Source organism: Grammomys surdaster, unplaced genomic scaffold (assembly GCF_004785775.1).
Source record: "Grammomys surdaster isolate TR1022 unplaced genomic scaffold, NIH_TR_1.0 144, whole genome shotgun sequence".
In the NCBI taxonomy this organism is placed as follows: domain Eukaryota; kingdom Metazoa; phylum Chordata; class Mammalia; order Rodentia; family Muridae; genus Grammomys; species Grammomys surdaster.
In genome coordinates, this window is record NW_021604602.1 from 1,193,724 (window position 1) to 1,210,085 (window position 16,362).

Here is a 16,362-nt window from a genome sequence, read left to right on the forward strand (position 1 = left end):
GTGGCCAGGAGGCGGCAGGCAGAGGGGTGTGGCCAGGAGGCGGCAGGCAGCGGGACAGCAGGAGTGTGAACAGCGGACCGAGGTGTGTGGCTTCAGGCAGAGCTAGGAGTATAGATAATGTCTGGAGAAGCCAGGACTGAATTAAGAGTCTAGAACACTACAGAACACATTCAACAAAAGGGGACTGACCGAAACAAAAGAATGGCTTTAAAAGCACTGTGTTTGTTTTAAGGTCATTACGGCGCCTATGAGTAACTCGGGCAGTCCCTGAGAGGGCTAATGGCGTAGACAGGATTTTTACTTCAAAGGACATGCGTGGTAAGATTATATTGCAAATCTATCAAAATTGTGCAGTTCAGTGTGGGAAGGGAAAGGAACATTCTAAACATATCAGCTAGCCACGGTGAACAAGAAAAGACAAAGAGTTAAGTCAGCCCGCCCGCCCGCCCCACCCCACCCCAGGGTCCAAGGAGAGCAGTCAGGCAAGCTCACCCTGCCTTGTGCCTCCCCTACAGAAAGCAAGACGGGAGAGGGGCTCCGCCTCTCAAGTCTCCCTCTGTCCTTTAGCAATATTTCCAGAACATTCTAAAACCAGAAAGTATCCAGATGCTGGGACGGCCCACAGGCACGTGTCTAGTATTGGATCCGGCGTCTGATTTGACTTTTAAGGAGTTCTGAGAATGGAGAACCAGATGTATACCCCAACCCCTAGGTGGCTCTGACCTTCCTTTAAGGACAAGGGTTCCCTGGAAACCCATGCTCAGGGTTGCCCTTTGCTGCAGGGGCTGCTGCAGGTTGTGAGGTCCCCTCCCCCTCCTCCAGCCCCATCTGTGCCTTGGCCAGAGGTTTACCGATTGATGGTCTATCAACACCATCCTGATGCAATAACCATGCAAAGCTGGCTTTAGGGGAAATTTATATCCTGGGAGGAGTCAGGGAAGGGACTCAGGAGACCTGGTCCTTTCTGGCTCTGGCCTGGTGGTGTGAAGAGGTTTAATTACTGATTCCCTGTTGTTATACAAGGGGCTGAGGCCTGATGGACAGAGAGCAGGAAATCAAGGAGACAGGGGCCTCCTGTGAGAAGAGTGTGTGGCCTGTGGTGGGCGCACTTGTACACTTTACATACACGGAGAGACGCACACAGGTACACACGCACACGTGTGTACACATAGTTTTTGCTGAGATGCTGAAATATGGGAGAGCTGCCCCTCGGAACACAGTAAGAACAGTCTCAGTGGTTCCTCCAAGGACCGTCAGGCTGTCTGTTTCCTTCAGCCCCTGTGAAATCAGTGTCCATCCAAATAGGAAATCAGGGTGAAACATGAGCTGTGAACAGGACAGCAGGCTAAGTGGAAGGGCCTCTCCCTCAATCCTGACCCATCCTGTTCCTGTAGCTGAAGCAGGGCGCCCCCTGGTGGTCCTGGGAAAGCAGATTACTGGTCAAGAGATTACTGGCACTTGACTGACAGTGAGTGACTCATCCCCTCTGACTTTCATGATAACAGCCCCATGGAGGATTTTACGTCTGTGTTGGTCAGGGGTCACCAGAGGCACAGAACAGACAGAATGAATGTATATTAAAGGGAGGTTTCTCAGAGTGCTTATGTAACATGATCTCGGTAGTCCAACAATGCCTGTTTCTTCATTCTGAAGAGGCCGAGAACCTCAAGGTCGGTTTTCCAGGAGTCCCAATCTGGTGCTAGAGGCCTGGAGAATTCCCAGAGAGCCTCTGGCTCTTAGTCCATGTATGACATCCCCAAAAAGCTGGTTACTGCCATCAGTGATAGCCTGCAGCAGCAACAGAGTAGATGAACTTGCCAACAAGAATGAATGAAGTGAGCAGGCAAAAAGCAAAGCTTTCTTCTTCCACCTCCCCACCCCCATCCCCTTGCCTTATCTGGGCTGCCTCCCTAGATGCTTCCCAGACTGAGTGTGCAACAGGATTGGAGTATTCGATGTCCCAGCTCCCAGCATCTGCAGGAGTCAACTCAGGCCCATCCCATCCCTGAGAATGAGCATCTGTAGAGCCCTGCTCCTGCTTCCCCCCGCCAACACATACAGCACAGCATAGCACAGCACTGTCATGAGCGCCAAGTTTTCCTGCTTGTTCTCTTTAAACACTCTTCTTGTATCTGAACTTGTTCTCCCAAACTGTATTTGTCAGGACCCCAGTGGGACCTAGAAGGAATATTCGGGCCGGGTGGCGTAAGAGAGGTTGACAAACCAGTTCACATCAGAGTACAGAGAGCATGTGGGGTCCTGGGATGCCATGGGCCACACTCCTTGTTCTTCCCCTTTAGACAGTGGGCTCTTAGTGAAAGCTGGAAACTCTGGACCCTAAGGGCCCCCAAGACTCCAAGATATTGGAGTGCCAGGATCCCCAACTGTACCCCTGGCCAGACCCACTGGGAAGCCAGATGGCAGGAATCCCAGGAGTGGTCCCAAGGGGCCTGCCAAGCCCAAGGCAGTGGAGAACAGGGCGTAGTCTGGAGCAGGGCCCAGGAGAACCCATAATGGAGTCCCAGTCAGGCAGCCTCCAGATATACAGAAGCAGGGGGGTAGCCTGTAGTTGCCAAATCCCCTGGGCAGTAAAGCACCTACTGGCTACATGTCGGGCAAGAGAGAACACACATTTTGCTTTTATCTTGGAAGCAGGGGCTGACTGGGCCATACCAGTCACTGAGGGCATTGGACACCTTCCCAGGGCCACCAAGACCAAGGGCTCAAGGTCTCCAGGAGCTGTCACTGTCCAGATGAATTGTACCCAGCCACAGACTAGCCAGTCCCAGGGCAGAAGAGGCATCTCTGTTCTTCTGGATAACTAGCATATGACTAACAGAACCCCACCCCAGCCCCGGTAATTCTTAGCATATGCTAAACCTAGTGCCTCAAACGCAGTGTCTCGACACTCAGCTGGATTCCCCTCTAAGGAGTCTGGAAGGGTCTCTTAAAGGCTAGCAATAGGGGATTCTCTTTCTCAATCTCCCTTTTTAGAGAAGCAGAAAGACTCTTCTGAGATCCTAGTCCTGGCCCTGGCTTTGGAAAGTTCCAGTAAACCTCTTCCAGCGTCATTTGGGTGCCTTCCAATACATTTTCTTCCCCTGCTATTGTCTGCACTGATACACACACACACACACACACACACACACACACACACACACACACGTGAACTGGGAGAGCCTGGCTTCTAAAACTAGGTGCTTTTGCTGTGTCCAGAATCTTCTAGCTTCTAGAAGTGACTGGCTGCTGAGTGAGACATCTGTAGTACACCCACATGCATGCATGCACACCCACTAATAGATACATGTACTCCAGTTTCCTACATGACCCTCCAGGCAGGACTGTCACGTCACATGGAGTCCTGGACAGAGAGTGAAGGCCAGATAGGATAAAACACCTGACAGAAGCACCTGATCGGAGGTGAGTTTGGGTGGGCTCAGTTTCAGCAGTTCGGTCTGTCTGGGGAAGACTTGGCACAGGTCATGCAGTGACAGCATGTGACAAGACACCTCTCATTGTAGGAGACAGGAAGCAGGGAGTCACTCAGAACCAGGGGTGCGTATGACCTTCAAGAGGCATGCCCCTAGTGACCCACCTCTGCTGGACAATCCTCACCCCCTAAAGGTTCATGGCAAGCCAAAATAGCTCCACCCCTTAGGGACAAGTGTTCACAACATGATCCTGTCAAGGACAGCTCAGACTGAACATGTGATCTCACTTTTTGTAAGAGCCAGGCTTTCACATGAGCCCCCTGGGGACACAGCCAAGCCATTGGCCTTGTATTTGACGTTGGTTGGGCAAGCTTTAGTGACTATTTGAGTGGCATGTTCCCCTTCTCCAAAGCCTGCAAGCTTCCTGGACATAGAGCATGCACCTGCATTCACTGTGTGTGCCTGCATTCTGCATGGGTTAAGCATTTGTGTGTCCAGAGAAGGCCCAAGACTCCATCTTCCATACTCATGGAGGATGGTTTTTTTTTCAGTTAATTATTTTTTTAATGTGTGTATCTGTATACCATGTGTGGTGGCTTAGAGTCAAGAAGGGGATGTTGGATCCCCTGGAACTGGAGTTATAGGCAGTTTTGAGCTCCCATGTGGGTGCTGGGATTCGAACCCAGGTCCTCTGTAAGAGCATCCAGTGCTCTTAACCACTTGAGCCATCTCTTCAGCCCAGATATGTGTGTTTTGACGGTCACAGCTAATGACGTTCTCTGCTCTATTTCCCCAGGAGGATCCTCACTCTCCTTTGTCCTGGGTACAAATGCCCTGTTCTTGGAAACGACCCATGCTCCTGTCAGTGCATGAGCCCATGCCCACCACGGCCTCCTTTGGGTGAGTCAAGGGATCCTCAGCTCACTGTCGGTCACTCTAGGACTCCAGGACAGCAGCATCCTGTGGTGGATCATGGTTGAAGGGGGATTTCATGTTAGGCTCGAAGACCAAAGCTTTAACGTTAGTCCCCACGGTCCTGTCAAGAGCACCCAAGTGGGCTTTTGTGGGACTAAAGGAAGGCAGGAGAACACTTCAGTGCATGTGAGCTGTCCAAGTCATTGTGAAAACAGGTCACCACGGAATTGACATCTGCTGCAAGACTGAAGACTAAGGGAAGCCTTGGGGAAACTGACTCAGAATGGAGCCCAGAGACAGGGCCTCCATCCTGAGGGACCAATGTTGGCAGCACAGCAGAGGACCCTAGCCTAGCCTCAACATCTTGTGGCAGGTGCAGCAGAGATGTCCACCCCAGCAGGCCACTGAGAACTGTCCCCATAGTTCTCAATGCCCAGTGGCCAGGCAGGCTCTTGGTTTTCCTCAGAGCTCTGGCCCTCAGAATGAATAACACATGGCTCTGATGGTATGCGTGCGTCTCCAGTGAGCAAATAGCTCCCCCAAGCTGCTGTTAAGAACATGGACTCCCTACGTCCGTCCGCAGAAATAGGGCCAAGGCTTGGAATGAGGATGTCTGGAAGATTCCAAAAGAAGAGTCTATTCTATAGGTCACAGTGTAGGGCAGGCTGCGGGTGGCTGGTCTCTGCTGCATGATGCCCGGGCTCAGTTGGAAGAGACTGAGTCACGAGAACGGAAACAACACAGGCTGCAGTAGGGTTGGCGACTCCCCTTGCACCCTAGGGTGTCTGGCTTCCCATAGCCCATTCCGTGAGGCCAGGAAGATTCTGCAATGCATTTAATGGCCTCACCTCGGAAGTCACGTGTCACTCTTGCCACTGTGGGTCAGCCGAAATTCACTAAGTCCAACCACGTCCACGGGACGAAGAATTAGACCGGAAGGAATTGCATGAGAGAATTTTTTTTGTAGCAAGGCATTTTTCCAGAGGATGCATCTTACCCTTTGACCCCTCCATAACATCCTCAGGGCAACAGTGGAGACCCTCTCTACTTCCCATCTCCCTCCACACACATCCCTGTCGTACCTGGGAACACCTTCCAAACTTGAATCTCACTTCGTGACCCAAAATGGACTTGAGATGGGTGGTCACTGCTCCAGTCTTGCCCGCCTTGTTCTCCTCCCCATCCGCTGGCTTTTTAAAATCGCCTTTGGGACCAGCTCCAGGATTCCTGGTGGTGATGATGACAGTGATGATGGTGATGGTGGTGATGGTGGTGATGGAGGAGAGACGCTGGGTCTGTGCCCTCCTGAAATCACCACCTACCCAGGACTCATCACAGAGATGTCCATGGCCGTTAGGAGCAAAACAGGTGACCACATGGGAGCTACAGGGGCTCCAGACACCTCAGGATCCAAACCAAGTCACCCGTGAGTCACAGGCTCCAGCCTGGCTCTAGGGTAGCACCAGCCCAGAAGCCACTCTGGGGCTCTTCCTGAGAAATCCCAGGATGATGAACAGAGCCTTCTCACGTATACTGCCTGGTGCCTCCTCTCCCCTGCCCCACAGTGGAAGGGTCCTCCCATTCCCCACTCCCACCCCCACGGTGACTAATCACATGTGTCCTGGGTGTGCTTTTAGGCTTTTGAGTGCATCTTCATAATCATGTTTTGATATTATTCCCACTTTACTAGTTAGGGATCTAGAAACAGTAAGCAACTGTCCAAGGCCATACAGTGGCCAGGACTTGACCCCAGGAGGACTGGTCCAAAGCCTCCCCGTTCCTCTTCCCATTCAATCTTCACTCACCTTCTCTGCTTTGTGCCAGCGGGCATGGGCACAAATCTGCCAGAAGACACAGCCTGTCATGGAGACGGCTATGTTCTGGGAGCTAGGCTGCAATCTCTCCACTTGGCATGACATCTCTGATCTGGTCTAATTCATGGCTCACCTGTGACTCCATTCTGAGGAGCTGAAGGGTCACAGCCCCACAAGGAAGAGGCGTGAGAAGGCAGCGGGCGTATCCTGTCATAGTAGAGGCTTCAAGGGGTTCCGGGTGTGGCACTCACAACCGTTAGAGTAGCCAGGAAAGGATTCTTACAGAGCTCAGACCAAGAAATATTAAGTCCCTTTGGTCCCATGAGCAGAGGGCCTCACAAAAGGGCCAGAGAGTCCAGGGTCCCCCTAGTGCTGTCCCCAGAGAGACTGGAGTCCCACCACCTCCCACACCCCCACTGCCCTAGGGGAGCCATCAGCTGAGCAATAGACTTTCTGGTCCACCTCTCCTGTGTTCCTCCCTGGCCCTCCACCTCCTCCTTCCCCTATCCCGTCTTCCCCTCCCTTCCCCCTCCTTGTGACCTGAAGATACAACTGTCTCTTCTCTCCTTTCTTTCAGCATTGAAATGTTCAATGTCACCACACAAGTCCTCGGGTATGCTCTTAACAGGACCCTTTCAGAGGACAACTGCCTAGACGCGGAGTGGTGGAGCTGGCTCAACGCCACCCAGGCCCCCTTCCTCTGGGTCCTCTTCCTGTTGGCCGCACTGGAGAACATCTTTGTCCTCAGCGTGTTCTGTCTGCACAAGAACAGTTGCACTGTGGCCGAGATCTACCTGGGCAACCTGGCCGCCGCGGACCTCATCCTGGCCTGCGGGTTACCCTTCTGGGCCATCACCATTGCCAATAACTTCGACTGGGTGTTCGGAGAAGTGCTGTGTCGTGTGGTGAACACCATGATCTACATGAATCTCTACAGCAGCATCTGCTTCCTGATGCTCGTGAGCATCGACCGCTACCTGGCGCTAGTGAAGACCATGTCCATGGGCCGCATGCGCGGGGTGCGCTGGGCCAAACTCTACAGCCTGGTGATCTGGGGCTGTACGCTGCTTCTGAGTTCACCCATGTTGGTGTTCAGGACCATGATGGACTACAGTGATGAAGGCCACAATGTCACTGCCTGCGCCATCGCCTACCCGTCCCCCTCCTGGGAGGTGTTCACCAACGTGCTGCTGAACCTGGTGGGTTTCCTCCTACCCCTGAGCGTTATCACCTTCTGCACGGTGCGGATCATACGGGTGCTAAGGAACAACGAGATGAAGAAGTTCAAGGAGGTCCAGACGGAGAGGAAGGCCACCGTGCTGGTGCTGGCCGTCCTGGGGCTCTTTGTGCTGTGCTGGGTACCTTTCCAGATTAGCACCTTCCTAGACACGCTGCTGCGTCTCGAAGTGCTGTCGGGATGCTGGGTGCCTGTCGTAGACGTCATCACACAGATCAGTTCCTACGTGGCCTACAGCAACAGCTGCCTCAACCCGCTGGTGTATGTGATCGTGGGCAAGCGCTTCCGGAAGAAGTCCCGAGAGGTGTACCGGGCACTATGCCAGAAGGGAGGCTGTATGGGAGAACCCATCCAGATGGAGAACTCCATGGGGACTCTGAAGACCTCTATCTCGGTGGAACGACAGATCCACAAGCTGCAGGACTGGGCAGAGAAGAAACAGTGAACAGAAGCCGCAAGGCAGAACTACTGCCGAGTGTGTGAGGACTGGTGGGACCCAAGCCTCTCAGCCTGGATTCAAGAAAGAGCTTGAAGCATCCTAGGCAGCCCCAGGGAATCAGGCAGGTGACTCCAGCCCTGTCTCATGGCATAAGCATGCTGTGGGGAATGGGTACCCTGGAGCACAGCAGGATTATTCTTACTGGCTGGTGCTCTAATTCTCCATGAATAGAGGGGTTGTGGGGTAGGGATGGGAGTGACAGAGCTTCCTTCCCTTTGGGGTAAGGACAAATCTCCTGCCAGCTTTGGCCCTGTGGCTACATGCACAGTAGGCATGGCTGCCTCACTTCCCAGTTTCAAGGGTTTATGATTTATTGGCCTTCTGAAGGTTAAATTCTACAGAGTCTCTGCTAAGAGCCCAGAGACTGAGATTCCGTGTCTCCTCTCACCCGTGGACAAGATGGACAGGAGAAAAGGAGAGCCCCAAAGCATTTATGGAGCACTTGCTGAATACACCGCATTGGACACTGTGGGCAAGAGGGACGAATTGTATATGTAATGTCTTACAGGAGTCCTGACATTAGTGGAGAAAGATGAGGACTTGCAGTTCCTACAGGGCTGCTGATGGTATGTCAAAGCAAGGAACTGTGGGAGATGGGAGAGCACGGGGCCTAGGCGAGCCAGTAACCCTGACATGGTAGCCTGATCCCTGCCTCTACTTCTTCTGCTGTAATGTGAGGGTGTCCTGTGCTTTGAAAAGTGGGGTGTTATGTGGCTGTGACATATCAGAACACACATCAAACAGAGATGCATCAGGACACGCATCACATGGAGACGAATCAGAACACGCATCACATGCAGACTCATCAGAACACGCGTCACATGCAGACCCTCGGCATGAAGAAAGCCACTCAGGCTGAAGAGCTACTCTGTGGGAATACTCGGTGTTGGAAGGCCCAGGACCTGCCTGCAGGTATCTAAGGCCCTCACTCCCTTCTACCTTTCCCTCCTAGAATCCCATCCCTGTGCACACACACAACAAAGCATTAGCTACACGGAGAAGGGCGGGAGACAGCAAGTGATTGTTTTGCAACTAGCACAAAGAAAAACAATTCTGCTGCCCGGGGAATCCACACCTCACAGCCTAGCTGCAAATTGGTAGCTGTCCAGGAGAGTCTAAGCTGCTTCACAGGGTCCCTGTCTCAGTGACCAAGGGCTGCCAATTAGTGGTTTACTTAGGAGAGGCTCACAAAGCAAGGGATGCTACCAAGAGCTGACCCATCCACAGAAGGTCACTTTACCCAGGGGCGTTGATTCCGGGCCCAGCTCCCTACATGGCCGCAGGGTGTTTCACGAGTGATGGCAGGGGTGGGTGGAGCTGCCCAGTCCTGGGAACTCTGACATGAGAACCACAACCACCTTGGGGGTGAGGCAGCACACCAACATATTGAGCAGGTCTTCCACCAGAGATACAAGGATAGCCTCCTGGATGGCTTCAGGGCCAGTGGGTTCCCACAACCTACTCCAGGGGCCTTGGGTGAGCTCAGGCATCAGTAGAGACAGTTGCCCCAGCAACCCTGCCAGAGACTTGAGTGACAGACACCATACTCGTAGTTCCAGAATCTTCCATGGGAATTTATTTTTCCATGTGTCTGTATCGGTTACTTTTCTTGGACCTGTGACAAACTTCCCGACAGAGGCCACTTAAGGGAGAGAGAAGGGTTATTTTGACTCTCAGAGTCAAAAAAGGGCTTCGCTCCTGTGAACCAGGGACTGTATGGTAAACAGAGCACCTGACAAAAGCATCGTACTTCAGAGGGGACCAGTAAACGGAGACACGGCTGGAACCGGGAGGGCATATGACCTTCAAATGTCTGCCCCTAGTGACTTTTCACCTACTAGGTCCTACATTCTAAAGGGTCCATCACTTTCCAAAATGGGCCCAGCGGTCAGGAATGGAGGGAGGTGCATTTCAGACTCAACTATAACAATGTCACCATGGACTGGCTGGCCCCTGTGGCTAACACTATGTCAAGCCCCTGGGGATAGATGAGGAGAATATCAAACAGCCTCTAACACCAAGCCACTTAGGAGCTGACCACTCAATAGCCAAGGGGCTATGAAGACTCAGGAAATGAGCAGAGTTCACTGGTGTTTCTGGCCAGGCTGGAGCCAAGGGAAAGCCTACGTGGCAAAAAGCCCATGAATCTTGACCAATCTGACTTTGAATTTCCTAACAGAGAGGATCTCAGGAAATTGTTTCTCCAACCCATTCTCTCGGACCCTATTCCAACAAGCACACAGAACACTTGTGGCCAAAAGAAGGAAACAGATAACATAGGCCGAGAATGCTAGGATTCAGGGCTAAATGGAGCCAACCACACCCATACTGTGAAGGAGAAGCAGGGTCTCGTCCTCAGAGGAGGAGTCAGTGGGCTATGGGTGTGAGGAACACAGCTGGCCACAGCCTGGGCCCCACAGAGTGACTGAACGATCCAGAACTGGGTCACTGCAGCATCTGCAAGCAGGTGTGCGGGAGGGAAGCCCCCTTGTGCTTTGTATCGACACCCTGATGAGAAATCGTGTCCAGTGAAAGATGCTGAGAGCTCTGTACCGTGCAGAGGACGAGGCCAGAGTGCCGATGAGGGAGGAGCGCTCTGTGTAAGCACACAACTCTTCTGTGCACTGGAGTAAAGATGAGTTTTGCAGTGTTTCTTTGTGTCAAACTTCCTGAACCTCTGAGCTCTGTCTCTGGGACACTGGCTTTGGTTGTCGAAAGCCTTGGGCGATGAGGGACGTGTTCAGTTCCCAAGGTTTCTGTCATGGAAAAGACCAATGGGCTCAGAACTTTTGCAATTGTGTGTCCCTTATGTATGAGTTAGACGGTGGCGTGGGCTGGGAGCAACACACAACACAGGACACTCAATTTGTCCACTTATTAATATGCACTGAAATATCCATAAATATATTAAACAAATAGCATTGGGACTTTTCAGAAAATGCATTTTGAGCATTTCCCGCCATGCTACTTTACTCCACAGACAGCTCATTACCGAGCCTCGTTCAGATGTTCCTATCAGTGTCAGAGATGGCCAAGTCTAGTCGCTCAGGTCCATAAAACACTTCCATTTGACCTTCACCTCATATCAGGAGCATCCTGTACAATACGGGGATTAAAAAGCCAGAGCCTGTCTTCCCAGAGACGGGAATCTTTGCATCACATTGGGGTCCCACATCTGCTCTCCATATTTCCAGTCATTCGTCAAACAAGACTTCATTCTGAGAATCCACGAACAGCACTGCTTAGTCACACACCCATCTGTCCAGTCCAGAAACCTGAAGCTCGGTGTTCACTGAACTCTGTCATGTGCATCCCCGAGTGCGGAAGCATCCCTTTTGGACTCTGCTCCTCCTTGTTTCCTGGGTCTTTATGACCGGCCATCTTGGTTTACCTACTGCTTCTCCCTCCACTGGTAGGTATCTCCGAGTTCCCATTCCTCACTCTAGACAACAGCATATCTCAAGACTACAGTCCCAGGAGGCTGTGACCAGGAGGAGCAGCTCTCGGGAGCTCAGGTTTCAGAGTCGGAGAGATGTGGAGTCCCGTTCTGGTTCTGCCCTGGGCGCCCATTTGACTCTTGTCTGTTTTACGTCAGCTGTAAAATGGGAACAGCAACGGCAGCAATCAACTCAGAAAACTGGCAACAGGGTTCATGTAGGAGAGTGTTTAGGACAAGGTCTGGTACACACTTGAGAGCAGTCTGTGATGGATATATCTGTAATGGTGTGTGTCATCTGTGATGGCCAGTGTCATCTGTAGTGGTGGATGTCATCCGTGATGGTGAATGTCACCAGTGACAATGACAGTGGTGATGATGGTGGCAATGGCAGTGATGGCAGAAATGCTGACGGTTGGTGAGGGTGGTGAGGATGGTGAGGATGGGGGTGTTGATGATGACACTCTTCACAAGGGAACCTTTTATATTCCCCAACCCTCTTGTAATAAAGCTACACATCCGTATATGGCTTGCAAGACCCCTGGTGATCTGGCCCCGCCCACCCTGCTGGCTCCACCCCTTCTACCTCACTCCTTCTCTACCCTCCAGCTACACAGGGCTCAAAATGCCGTGGCAGATCTCAGAAGACATTTCACTCCTCCTCAGGTACCCCTCCTCCTGTCAGCCTCCACCCCACACTTAGTACCCCACATCTGAAGTACCTGAGGGAGAGTCCAGCTCCAGGGGATAGAAATGTGGGTACGACAGACTATTCATTTAGGGCACAAATACATGTACGATTCTAAGAGGAGCCATGGACTAGAGCTGGGATCACCGTTGTCAGATCTGGATGCGAGACTGTCCACCCTACCCCAACACACAGGCCCCTCTCTGGGCTCCAGGGAGTCAGAGCCATGAGGAGAGCTCCTGGTAGGCCTCAGGAAACCAATCAAGAGCAGGAATTCTGATCTGGCCAGGGGTGTCAAGGCCAAGTGCAGAGATATCCCCAGCAGCCCAGGGGACCCCATAAAAACTCATGTGAGGCCAGGGATGATGGCTCACTGACTTAGGAAGCTACTAAGCACAGGCTTAATGGTTCAGAAAGTAAACCTTCTGCTTCATAGAACTCAGCAGTACATGCCTCTGTGTCTTTGCTACCAATCTCTGACCTCATTGGTGAGCCTCACACAGTCCTGATCCCTCCTCTAGGTCCAGGGAGGATGTGGAGATCATGGATGAGCAACCATGTTGACAAGAACAGTGACTGAAAGCTTAAGTCTTTGGGTTTTGGCTGAGACCAGGCCTAGGTCAACCAGGCCCGTGGAACTAAGAACCACACCAGATCGCACCCCTTTCTATGGAGGCCAACAAGGTCAGGAACTCACTGGAGTCCACAATTCCTTTTTTTTTTCTTTTTTTTTTCTTTTTTGTTTTAGGTTTTTTCGAGATAGGGTTTCTCTGTGTAGCCCTGGCTATCCTGAAACTCACTCAGTAGACCAGGCTGGCCTCAAACTCAGAAATCTCCCTGCCTCTGCCTCCCAAGTGGTGGGATTAAAGGCATGTGCCACCACTGCCCGGCTAAGTCCACAATTCTTAAGGGGGGGGGGGGATGACAGCTCTGGCGCTGCCCGCGGTACTGAGCTCGGGCGTAGGTCTGGGGGATTAAAGAAAGACTCAGACTCTGGTCATCCATTATGAGAGAATGCCAATGCCTTTACTGGGCAGGTTCAATATATACACCAAGCCAGGGAAGGAAAAACATAAACTCAGGAAAAAACAGGAACTCAACTGGGGGGCAATGGGATGTCAAGTGTCAATTCCTTTCCTGGGGCACCATCCTTCAACAGGATGTTTTGTTCTTAGGAAAACTGCAGAATGTTACTTTTCAACAGCAGCACACAAAAAAGTCTCAGCCAAGGCATAGCAGCCCTTTGGGGTCCTACAGGGAGGTGTTAGGGAGCCCCAGTGACTCTGGGGTACACAGGCCTTAACCAACAAAAATCACAGTCTACCACAGACAGAAAGGACCTACAGGAAACTTCTCTCATAAATTGCTTCTATACCAGAGTCTGGTCTGTTCGCACCACAATAAACAGTGTCTCTGAGCCCTCATGAGTACAGAGGTCCCTTATTTACAATCTACCTAGACATTTTCAACTTTACAATGGCACCAGGCTTTGACGATCCAGTCAGACTCTTCCCAGGCTAGTGATATGTCTGAGTCTCTCTCGGCAGTGGGCAGAGACACCACAGCTCAAGGGTGGCTCCAGAGTAACAGTCAGAAGGGAAACAATACCCTACAGGCTCCGCTGCTAGGCTTAGATCTTCACAGGCATAGATGTGTAACGCAGATTTCCCATTCACACGGCCTTCAGCTTCGGATGGGTTTGTCGAGATGAAGCCCCACCTCGAGTGGAGAAGCACATGACCTTTCGCTGACACACGCATGGAAATTGTGTTAAGACGTAATCCATATGCCCCCACCTCCCCCCCCTTTCAGCTTTTAGTGATTCACGGAGTTGCTCAACCAATTCCAGAACATCCCCATCATCCCAGAGTGAAATCCCTGACCCGTTAGCTGTCGCCTCAGATTCCTCCCATCCCACTGCTCCAGGACCTACTCATCTCTGTCTCTCCCTCGGCCTCTCAGTCATTTCGTGTTGGCACACCCATGAATACTGAGGGCATCTGGCTTCTCTCACCTGCTGCCCCCTGACATGTGATACTTGTGAGAGACATGCCCACATGACCGGGGCTAGCGACTCTCTTCCTCTTCTCTCCCCTGGCTTTGGCCTCAGGTTCTCTATCTTTAACTTGGAAAGTTAATTCTCTAAGTAAGGACATCTCCAGCAAGTGGCTCTGGGAAGGGGCCTTAGAAAACTGTAGAGGGTGGCCCCAGCAAGACAAAAGCTGTCCGGCAGTGGGGCTGGGCTCCTGGCTCACACTTCAGCTTACCGGCTTCATGGCTGGAGGAAGTTAGTCCCTGCTTGTGCTTTCTCCTCTACAAAATAAGGATCCAGGTATCTTGACAGCTGGATGAGGGAAGTTGGTGTAGAGGGTCACACTGCACCTCCCAGAAAAGAAACAAACAAACAAACAAACAAACAAACAAACACCACATTCATTTGGAAGTCCACAGTGTGGCCCAGTTGGGAATAGCATCTTGGCACAAGTAACAGCTTAAAGTGGGGTTATGCTGGAGCAGAGTGGGTCCTCAGGCAAACAACTGTCATTTTTGCAAAAGAGAGGAGCACCCAGAGTCAAGGAGAAGGAGGGGATACATACTACAAAGACTGGCCTGAGCCTAAGAGAGCCAAGGGTGATAGATAGCCACAAGGATCTGAAAGAGCAGGAGGAGTTCTCTCAGGGCCTCCAGCTGTCTTAGTCCTGACATCTGTTCCCAAGCATCCAAGGAAAGAACAACACATTCCCGCCTTCTGAACTGTGCAGATTTTACCAAGCAGAAAAGACTGGGAGCTTTACCAAGGTCACACGGCACGCCAAAGGCCATCCCAGGCTCCCAGAGCCAGGAGCACTGGCCTGGTACCACTGGGTGTGTATACCCATGTCTGCAGACCCAGAACTTGGGCTGCTTCACTTATTTCCTTCCCCCACCCCCAAGGGCAAGTTCTTGAACTTGGTTAAAGAGAAGCTGAAAGTCCCGCCTCCCTCCCGACTTGCAGCTCCTGCAAGCCACTAAGGCCTTAGGGAAGTCTGTTGTTTTGTGGATGAGAACAGAGTTAGGGTTCTGAGCCTCCTGGGGATGCTGCCTCTCCACAGTGGCACCTGCGTGGCCTCCACAGTGGGACAGAAGCAGCATCTGCTCTTCTAGGACTGGCCAGGGTGGGTGTGCTGGATAGTTTTATGTCAACTTGACATTAACTAAGTTCCTTTGAGGGGAAGAAGCCTCAGAGGGAATCTGCCTCCCTCAGATGGGGCTGTGGACCAGCCTGTAAGGAATTCTCTTAATTAGTGATTCATGTGGGAGGGCCCAGCCCATTATGGGTGGTGTCACCCCTGGGCTGGTGGTCCTGGATTCTATAAAGAAGCAGTTTGGGTGAGCAAGCCCATTAACAGCTCTGTCCCATGGCCTCAGCTTCAGCTCCAGGTTCCTGCCCCGTTTGAATTCCTGCCCTGGCTTCCTTCAATGATGAACAGGGATGCGGAAGTTGAAACTGAATAAACCCTTTCCTCCCCAACTTGCTTCTGGCCACGATGTTTGACCATAGCAATAGTAATCCTACCTAAGACAACGGGAGGGCTGCCACGTAGCCTTCCTGAGCTGACAGGACCACAGCACTGAAACAACCCTGCCGGGGGCTCCCAGCCCAGCTGCCTCCCTGTGCCATGGCTTCCAGTTCTGACTGCAAAGGAATTGCTCTGTAGCTAAAGATCCAAGCTCCTGAAGGCAGCATGGTACACAACCGCGGTCACCCTGCTTGGCCCGATCGAGTGAGGCTTGCAGTCCCAGGAAGTGATTCCATGTCTCATACTGACTACCCTGATGTCCAATTGGAGCCCCCCAAAACAGAGTCTTGCCTTGAAATCAGGAAATCTGCCACCTGGAGAAAGGCAAGGCCTGGTGCGTTGGAGACTTCTGGGCTTGCCTGGGCTTTCCTCTTGTTTTCCATAGGAAGGGAGAGCAGGAGAGGGCAGAGTCACCTCTGAACCCCTTGTGTGCACACTGTACCTGGCACAAGTGGTTACTGATGTAAGAGAAATGTGGCCGTTATGAGGTATAAAATGGTTTCTGAATTCTCTCAACAAACCCTGAGCATCCCACGATGCATCAGCCTGACGGTTGATGTTGAAACTGTGACCGTAACACAAGGAGAGATTAAACCCGCTTGCTTGCTGGGAGACCTCATACCCAGTCGGGGAGGGGGGCAGCAAATGAGTGCTAACACGTGTGTGTAGAACACATAGAAAGTGACAGACAGAATGAAGAGCCAGAGAGGAGGGGGGTAAGGAGGAGGGGGAGGAAGAGGAGAAAAAGGAGGAGGAGGAGGAGAAGGAGGAGGGGTTTCTGA

At 52.0% G+C, this 16,362-nt stretch overlaps 1 protein-coding gene across 1 annotated transcript in view; it reads left to right on the forward strand.

Moving 5' to 3' along the window:
* Positions 1-8,234, forward strand: part of Bdkrb2 (bradykinin receptor B2) — a 27,859-nt gene extending 19,625 nt beyond the window's left edge. Inside the window, exons 2-3 of the mRNA XM_028764580.1 lie at positions 4,228-4,331; positions 6,738-8,234. Coding sequence (XP_028620413.1) covers positions 4,261-4,331; positions 6,738-7,842 — 1,176 coding nt within the window. The 5' untranslated portion in view covers positions 4,228-4,260 and the 3' untranslated portion in view covers positions 7,843-8,234. The remainder of the gene's footprint in view (positions 1-4,227; positions 4,332-6,737) is intronic.
* The last annotated feature ends 8,128 nt before the right edge of the window (positions 8,235-16,362 follow it).